This window comes from Condylura cristata, unplaced genomic scaffold (assembly GCF_000260355.1).
Source record: "Condylura cristata isolate star-nosed mole 26May11 unplaced genomic scaffold, ConCri1.0 scaffold00004, whole genome shotgun sequence".
In the NCBI taxonomy this organism is placed as follows: Eukaryota; Metazoa; Chordata; class Mammalia; order Eulipotyphla; family Talpidae; genus Condylura; species Condylura cristata.
In genome coordinates, this window is record NW_004567105.1 from 1,539,707 (window position 1) to 1,549,010 (window position 9,304).

The 9,304-nt window shown below is 59.3% G+C and overlaps 1 protein-coding gene across 1 annotated transcript in view; it reads left to right on the forward strand.

The window, feature by feature from the left end:
- Positions 1 to 9,304, forward strand: part of EFCAB6 (EF-hand calcium binding domain 6) — a 127,605-nt gene that overhangs the window by 84,405 nt on the left and 33,896 nt on the right. The window contains exons 26-27 of the mRNA XM_012735104.1: positions 6,290 to 6,485; positions 8,867 to 9,058. Coding sequence (XP_012590558.1) covers positions 6,290 to 6,485; positions 8,867 to 9,058 — 388 coding nt within the window. The remainder of the gene's footprint in view (positions 1 to 6,289; positions 6,486 to 8,866; positions 9,059 to 9,304) is intronic.

The window sequence follows — 9,304 nt, forward strand, 5'->3', positions numbered from 1 at the left end:
CGCCATGTGGTCACCTCCGGGGCAGGCGGGAATCGAACTCATGAGGAAGCGGCTTTAGCTTCTCAGTGCTGTGCTTTAACCCGCTGCGCCACCAGGGAGGGCCGCCTGTCGTATTTTTAAGCAGCAGAGCTCAGTTTGGTTCTTAGGATGTTTCCTTTTCACAGCGTCCCGTTCTTGTTTCATGGAGCGCTACTTCCTCTCTCGGAGTAGGTCAACAATAGGATGCGTGGAAGCTTTCTTCACCTGAGAAGTCTCTCCTTAGTGTTGCCTTTGTCTGCTCGACTCTGGCCTCAAAAATATTCTCACACTGAAGATAGGACCGCGGCAGCAGGTCAGTAGTCCTGCACAGACAGGTAGAATTTGCCGACTTTAGTCTGAGCTCTGGGGTCATCTGCAAAGTTGCTTCCTTAAAACTTTTCTTTAGGCGGCCCTCCCTGGGGGCGCAGCGGGGGAAGGCACCACACTAAGAAGCTAAAACCATTTCAGCGTGAGTTCGGTCCCCGCCTGCCCCGGGGGTGACCACAGGGCGCCGCAGACCTCTCCTGACCCGCCCGCTGCTCCCCTCGGCAGTGGACTTCGTCCATCTGCCTGTTCTGCTCCCCGCTCTGTGTTCTGCTCCCCTCTCACCGCCCCTGCACCTCTGGCCTGTACCCCCAGTTCTGTGTGCATAAATAAATAAATCTTAAAAAAAAAAACCAAAAAACTTTTCTTTAGGGCTGGCCAGATTTCCCAGGGAATAATCCACTAAAATAAAGGATGCTCAGTTAAGTATGAATTTCAGATAAACTTTTTTTAGTGTAACTATGTGTTATGCACATGCTAAAAATACCTGTCTTGTTTACCTGGAATTCTAATTTAACTGGATATCCCTGTAGAATCCCCCACTAAATCTGGCAACCCCAGGAGAGAAGATTCTCCGGGTCTCCTATTGCCGGCGCTCTGAAAGCTGAGAGAAGAAAACGGAAAGGCTGACAGTCGATTCTTACTAGAATTTGGGGTTCGACTGATCACCACTCATAAGCTAAAATGCAGGCGCCAAGGGCTGTGGGGGGAATCAGGGCTCCACTGCAGCAGCGCCCCGGGGCAGGCCGACCCCGCTCTCCGAGCCAGCTCGCTGCGGGGGGGGCGCGGGACTCGTGTGGGGAGGCGCTAAGAAAGGGGGTCCTGAGGGTCTGGTCAGGGGTCCAGAGGGGCCGGCAGCGTTCTCCAGGAATCGCACTCACACCCCTTTTTCTTTCGAGTTTGGTCTTGTCTTGTAAGCCCTGAGGGCCGGGATTCAGGGTGCCGCTCTCTGGGTACCCCTTCTTTCTCTTTGCTTTCAATTTGCAGAATCGCTAGGCGGCTTGGCTGGACGAGCTTGCTGGCTCCTGCCCAGGCCCTGACCGGGCTGGGCGGGAAGGAGTTTGCCTGGCTGCAGGGCCCCAGGCGCCGCTGCGGCCGCCGGACCAGAGCACCTCGCTGCGCACACTCTGCCGAGTCGTGTTTAAAGCTCCCTTTCCTCTCATTTAGGGGGTCTGACGTGGGGGCAGAGCGGGACGCATTTTATTTAACGCAAGTCTTGCCCTCTTGTCTTCTGGCACGGAAGCAACTTGCAGCTGACCGCCGCTGCGCTGCCTGCCTTTGCGCGTCCACTCTGGCTTGCTTGGGACTCCGGCTGCGCCTGGCCGAATGCGCTGTACAGCAGCCTGCACGCACGCTCACGTGGAGGTGCAGGTGCCTGGCCTGTCTCCAGCCCCGGGACACCACCAGCCCCGTTCTCTCCTGGCCAGCTGCCGTGATGACCAGTGCTTTGTGACGGTCACTTTAAACAATCACTGGCCGATCAACTAAGGCTAAGAAAATAAAAGACTTCTCCATATATGTATATGAAAGCAAACAAAGCGCCCCTCCCCTTCTGTCCCTCCACCCTCGCTCCGACCCTCTGCGCGCCCGCTACCCGGTTCCGTTCGTGGACAGGGTCTGTCTTCACGCTGTTTCTCCAGCCACTGCTTCGTTTCCTCACGCTGCACGGAGAGGCGAACTCAGGCGTGTCCGCCCCTCTTTGCCTCACCCTGTCAACTCAGCCCACGTTGTCAAAGTGGAAGCGTTTCGTCTTTCCTTAGAGCCGCGTGACGCTCCGCCCCTTCCTCACCCCGTCATCTCTCTGTGAGCTCTTTGCTGCCCTGCGTCTCAGCCGTTGAGAAGGACGTTTCGACGAATGTGGGTGCGTCCTCTTCTAGCCGGGGACCCCATGGGCCAGCGCCTGGAGCGGGTCACTGGGCCATGTGGTAGCTCTGCTGTCTTGTCTTTGAGGGTGGAAAGATGGTGTTTCACCCCCATGATGTCCTCCCTGGAAGCCCCCTCCCTTCACGTAGATCCACTGTGAGCTCCCGTTTTCCTCACCCCTGAAGAGGGTCTTTGAAGTTAGGGCAGCTGGCGATGCGTTCTGGCACTTTTTGTTTATCCGAGAATGTCAACATTTCTCCGTCATTTTTGATAATTTCACTGAAGAAAGAATTTTAGATTGGCGATTTTTTTCTTTTCACATTTTAAGTGCATCAGTCCACTCTTTTCTCGCCAGGATTTCTGATGAGAAAGTCCATGTGTGTCTCCTGTCTTGCCGCCCGGGGAGAGTCCCCTCTCTGGCTGTCTCTCCAGACTGACTCTGTGTCTTTTATTTTCCGGTTTGAAGAAGCTGTGCCAAGCTGTAGTACTTTGTTCCGTATTTGGTATCTCCGTGCTACCCTGGACACCAAGTCAGCCCACCTCTGGTAACCCGTCTACCACTGGTTCTGGAGACTTCTGGCCCGGTGTTTTCCCCGCGCCTTTCTTTTTCTCTTCCAGGCATCCCGCGTCGTGGGCGTTGCCCGTCCTGACGTCGCCCAGTTCGTGCCCATCCCGTTCCGCCTTCTGCCCTCCGTGCTCTGTCTCGGCGTAGTTTCCGTGGGCCCGCCTCAGAGCTCGCTTTCTCCTCAGCCGTATCCAGCTACCAGCGGGTCCATCACGAGCCTTCCTCACCTCTGAGCTGTCTGTTCTTATTTCCGGCGTCTCCTTTTGATTCGTAGAGTTTCTCTCTGTGCGTGCAGTGTCTGTGCGTTTGTCCTCGTGTGCTGTGTGTTCCCCCCCATGGAGCCCTTTACCCACTGGAATCCTCCTATGTCCAGCTCTGCTGCACTCTCACGTGCGAGGTGCTTCTCATGCTTTGTCTTTCGGACTGCCCCTTGCTGCCCCTGGGGGTGCCCCGCTGCCGACAGGCGGCCTGGTGCACTGGGGCGCGGGACTGAGGCGCAGGCTCTGAGCATGAGGCTTCGTGCTCGCTGGGCTAGGAACGGGCCGTGTCTGCCGCTGCCCCCGAAGGCTCCCGTCCCCTCCGGTTCCTTGGCTTCGTCTATATTCTTGGAACGTCGCTGCGAACTTCTCTCTAAATAGAAAAATCGTGTTTTGGGCTCTTTCCGTGGTGCTTCTTTGTGATTTTACCAGATCTGCGTTGCTGCGGCAGCAAGGTTTCGGGAGGGGGAGCTTCTGTGATACCACGGTCGAAGCTCGGCTTTTAGTATGTTCGCGTCCTGAGCTCGGGTCAGACATGGCTCTTAGTTGTTTTTTATTTTTAATCCAGTGGGTAAGACAAGAAGGTAAGGGGGTGAAGTGGCTGACCCCCTGTCCCCCACAAGAGGTGAGGCTTGGCAAGACCTCTGCGGCCTGTTTCTCAAGGATCACTGTTCCCCTGTCCCTGCCAGGGCTGAGGGCCTCATTCTCAGGTCCTAGCCATGACCATCTGGTGGGGTCCCCAAAGGCAAAGCCGTGGAAGGTGGGGCTCCTACGGCTGGGTCCCCGGGAGCTTTTGGCTCTCACCTGGGCCCATACGCAGCCCCCCAGGTTTTCAAGCTGCCCCTAGGAGTTCGTACCGGCTTATGGCTTCGAAGGCTGCTGCTCCAGGAAATCAGATCATGGCTTTTCTTTATTCCCTTCTCCGTCCAGATATCGGGGTAACGTTCCCCCCCGACCTCCACACTTGATGGGGTCGGGAAAAATCAGTGTTTTCCGGCTTGTTCAACTTCTGCTCATTGTGAGTCCGCGTGACCGTCCCAGCCCGCCACTTGCCAGGCCCCTCCTTTCTGCCGCTTCCCCTCCCTGTTCCCGCCTCATCCCATCTTTTGTCAGCTTCCATTTTATTTTAGAAACGATGGTTAAATCTAAGCCAAAACCAATGAGTTGGCTCAAAAACTCGCAGCCTGGTAGACAGCGTTTCAGAGCCACGACTCCGGAAACATGGCTGAGTGTCTAGGCCAAGAATTCCTTCTCGGGACTGTCCCCAAACTGCTGTGTCTGCCTCGTCCTCGGCGGGCCGGGACACTCGCGCATCTCTTCTAGGCCATGCGGGGGGAGTGGTTCCTCGCTGTGTGCCTTCCCTGGCCGCGGGGGCCCCCCAACCACCGCCACTTCCTGGGTACCTCGGCCTGCAGGGCGAAGTCGGCACGGCCAGCCTTTGGCGTTCCTCGCCGTCCTCGCCCACCTCCTGTCTGGCCCGCCTCTTCCCCAGGACCTTCCTCCCTGGGGCGCGTCCCTGCATTCCCCCGGCCTCACTGTGCCAGCCCCAGCGTACCCCAGGCTGTCCCCACGGTTCTCTTGGGCTGGTTACCCCGTTTCCGAGCCACACCCCTTTGTTTCCACTCTATTTTGCTGGAGCGCTTCCTGGAGAAATTTCCTAAGCAAGGGTGGGTAGGCAGCGCATCTCCTGTCCGAAATAGGTTTTACTCTCCTCCGAGCGGATCTCAGAGCTCCTCTAGGCAGGGAATCCTGGGGCGAACCCACTTCCCCCTCAGTTTTGAGGACCTCGCTCCATGTGTTCAAGCTGTGCGAAGTTGTGGGCTCTGTCGACAGAAAGGGCACCACTGGGCCCTCGTGCCCAGCTGTTCTCGCTTCCTTAAACACGCAGTCTGTTTCCAGCTGAGTAAGAATCCGCACGCATTCAAAGAACAGACCACAGAAAACTAGCGCCAGATAAATAATTAACCGGATGATTATAAGAGCGCCTCACGGACGCCCGGGCTTGCTACGGTTACATGCTGCAACAGAAGGACATGGAATTCCTCGTCCACCTTTCAAGGGGCGATCCACTTTTTTATGAATTGAAACCTTCATAAGGATCCATTGCTCGGGTGCTTGTTTCTTCTCAAAGACCTCTTGATGATAAACATCTCTGTTATTTGTAATTATATGTAGATTATTCTTCTCTGGATCCAAAATAGACTTTTCTAAATAATACTGAGATTAGCATATGCATTTGATTTTATTACTAAATTTTAATACCAAGTTGGCAATTTCTCCCGCTGATGAAATAGACTTGATTACCCTTTCCCTCCATCACGTGAGGCGCTGGCGGGGCCCTGGAAGGCCGCTCTGCAGCTGTGGGTTGGAAAAGCACAGCTCTTGGCCGGTTTCCTTTAGCAGAGCGCCATGTGAGTCACTGGAAACTTCTCTCTCCGGCGCAGCCACTTTGGAAGCTGTTGCCCTGCGTGGACAGCTGCCCCGGCCTGCCCGACTAGCAAAAGAAGGGGCAGGTGGTCAAGGGCCGCGTCCCCGAGGATGGGGGAAGGCGGCGCGCGTCGAGTGTGGCTCAGCCTTATTTTAGACCGCCTCCCATTTCTTGCAAATATGCTGCCTGTTCTCCCGAAACTCTTGGGTTTCAGCGCACAATCTGTTCTCTCTTCTGTGTTGGAGTCGAGGGCAGGAAGGAGCCTCTGTTTCCACATGGGTCTCCTTCTGCAGACGCTTGGCGTTTCTATTTGCAAAAATACAGAGTTACTCAGGCTTCATAAAGCTGCCGAGAGCGTTCAGCTGGAAGACTGAGCTTTGGCTGAGCTGGGCCGGGAATCTGACAGAGTCTACTGGGGGGCTTCTTCTCCCTGGTGCAGCCTCCGGCCCACCCCCCTCTTCTCGGCCTCCTCTGCTGTTCTCAGCCCAGACCCTCAGTGCCGGGGGCCCGTGACCACGGCCCTCCCAGCCCGCCTTGTCTCCAGAGCCGGTCTGGACACAGTCAGGCCCGGCGGCCGCGGCGCCGTCCGTCCTGCAGGCGGCCGCCGCTGCCCGTGGCCTGACCGAGGCCCCCCTGCCCGCCCTCCGCGGGTCTCCTCAGGTGAGGCGTGCCTCCGCCCAACAGGCGGCCGCCCGGGCCGCGCCCACGCACGGCCAGGGAGCAGAGTCTGGCCGCCACGCGTCTTGCGCTCAGCACGCGCTTGTGGGGCGAACGCGTGACGAGGCGGGGCGCTCTCACTGGTGCTAACAGACCCTTTTCTTTCTTCGGGCCAAGTTGGGGAATCCCTTGGCGTAACGATTGCATCAACTACCTTGACTTCTTACAAGCAGTGGAGAATAGCAAGCCGACAAAACCTCAGCCAGACACAAAGGAAGAGCCGGCGCCAGTCGATTTTTCGACACTGAGCCCAGAGGAAGTTCTGAAGAATGTCCAGGAGGTGGTCGCCGCCTCTGAGCTGGCCCTGGCCGCGGTATGGCTGCCCGGGAGGGCTTTTAGCGGGAAAACTGAAATTCTGGCTTTGATGGCAGCAGCCCTCGGGCCCCCTTTCACCGGTCTGCCCTCTGCCTGAGGGGGCAGGCGGGGCTGCGCCCTGGGGCGTGTCCTCGGGTGGACCGGGCTCGCCCTTCAGTAGATGCAGTGAAGTGGAGGGTTCCAGGCGGAGCGGGCAGGGGGCAGGCCCCGGGTGAGGGCAGGCTGGCGGGGCCCTGGCTCGCGGAAGGAGTGACGGCAGGTGGCCTCGGAGAGGTTGTCCGGGCAAGGCTGTGGCAGACTCATCGTGGGGAAGCCGGGCAGGGAGGGAGGGCGCGGGAAGGGGCTGGCGCGAGGCGCGCGGCCGGCCCTGGCCAGGCCCTCGGGGAGCAGGGCTTTGGCCGCTACCCACAAGTGCACTTCTGCAGCAGCACCGCAGTGAGGCGAGGGCGGGGCTTCCGTTTGGCGAGACCACGGGTCCAGCGCCGCCATGCGGTGCTGGGCACACAGAGGGCACAGCCGGAGTCGGGGGGCTGGGGCGGCCTGCGGAGCCGGGGACCGTGCTGGCGGAGCCCCGGGGGGGGACCCTCAGTGCAGGGCCCCGGGTGCAGGGCGGCGGAGAGAGGCAGCTCAGGACGTGGTGCAATGCCAGTGAACTCGCCTGACCCTGGAGGGTGGAGACTCCTAACCTCAGAGTTTTCTGTGAGGATTTAACATGTTAATGCTTTGTCTTAATGATAATTAGAGAAAAATTAGAATGAACCGTTATTTTTAAAATGAGGCGCCTGGACGCCTCCCTCCAGGGCTCCTCCCCAGTGGCCTGGGCGGGCCGCCTGGGTCACCCGCCAGGGTCCGAGGCTTGGGCGCGCACAGGGCCAGGGGCTGCTGGAGCCGCAGGCCCGTCCGGAGGTTTCTCAGCCCAGAGGCCCCGCTCGCTCGACCTTCGCGTTTTTCATGTTAGTTGATGAAACCTCCCGATTTCCAAATATCAGCGTGTATTTTCAGATTTTTCCCCAAACCTGCGGGGACAACAGGAAACATGTATTGCACAAATAGGCCCAAATTGCACAAGGGCGTCGCCCGTCTCACTTGAAGTGACCCCACGGAACAGCTCTCGGGGTGTTTCTCAAACTGAGGTCCGGGGGGCCCCTGGGCGGAGCCAGGAGGAACCCTCCTCAGGCCACGTGGTTTTTAGCGAGGAAGTGAGATTCCCGGCCAAGGCCGTGGCAGGTGTCCTGGCGGAGGGAGGGGCCGGGCGGGGCCGAGCGGGAGGTCAGAGATGCCCGGGCGCCCGCGACTCCCACCTGCCCTCCCTCCTGCCTGCAGCCGGGGTCCTGACGGGAGTGACGACCCCTTCTGCGGGTGTGGGTGTGACGCAGTCGTGAGCCGCTTGACGCCGACGCGGACGCCCCAGGCCCCGCGGGGAGGGGCCAGTCACGCCCACACTCGGCCCGGACAGGTGCACCTGGGCAGCTGTGGGGACCCCGGTACCCGTAGCCGGGGGCCGAGGCCACCGTCGGGCCACGGGGCCGAGGCCGCCCCCGCCACAGTGCTGGTGCCTTGCCCACCCCTCCCCCCGCGCCCCTCAAACGCGCGCCCCAGCCTGCCGGCCGCGGAGCCTCCCCCTTAGCCCTGGGGAGAGCGAGCCACAGGGGGATTTGATGAGGGGGCTGCGAACACATTAAAATCTTACTTAAAAAAAAGGATCTTAACCTACCACTTGATACAGATTTTCTGGTGCAATAAAAATGAATGGTTTTGCTTCGACAGATGGGGAATGTGCTTTCCTTTTATAGCAATTTTTGCACTTTTCCAGCTTGACTACTGTACCGCCGGCGTGGTGCCGTCCCCTCAGGCCCTCGGCGAGGCTCGGGCGGTGGTGTCTTCCCGAGAGCCAGCCCCGAGGTCCGGCCGAGGGCTGGGAACCTCACGGCCTGGGGGCGGCACGCGGGGACCCCAGCACCGCTGCTGGCCACTTCCATCCCGACGGCTGCCCGAGGCCCTGCCTGCCGGCATGGCGGCCCTCGGCCCGCTGCACCTGCTCAGCGCTGAGCGGGGCCGGCGGGTCGCAGTGGTCAGTCCTGGCAGTGGCCTCCTGCGAGCTGGGGCGCGCAGGGACCGGCCTCTTGGAGCGGGGGTGGGGTCCCCTTCCCCTTGCCGAGGCTCCTCGTCACTCCTCTCCCGCTTGATACCCAGACGGGGGTAGAACGCGAATCCCCCCGCTGGGGCCCCCGCCCGCCGCCCCTCCGCCAGCGGGGTGTTTGGAGCATCTTAGTGTTTCGTCGTGCAGCGCTTACGGGGACCTGCACTGCTCGTGCGGGTCAGGGCAGTGCTGCACGCAGCTGCTTGACAGTGGCTTCTGCCCGCCCCCTCTTTTTTTAGGCGTTTCTGGCCCTGGATCCAGAGGACACTGGTTTTGTGAAGGCTTCCGATTTTGGACAAGTTCTTAAGGATTTCTGTTACAAGCTCACAGATAACCAGTATCATCATGTTCTGAGACGACTGAGACTTCACCTAAGCCCCTACATACACTGGAAGTATTTTCTCCAGAACCTCAGTGACTTCCTGGAAGAGGTAAGGGGTTCCTGTAGCCATAAGCACCTCTTCTTCCCGGGGGTCTTTGCGAAGTGGACAGTTGGTTGAAACCTTGCCGGACAGGCTGGGCATCTCCTGGGCCGGGCCCTCGCCAGCTGAAAAGCGCGCCCCGCTGTGCAGAGGGGTCTGAGGGCAAATGCCCATCCTGCCGGCCACTTCTTCCCAACGACGTCGGGGAGGTGCCGTGCCTGATTCGTTTTGAGCTCTCGGGAACCTTAGAACCCT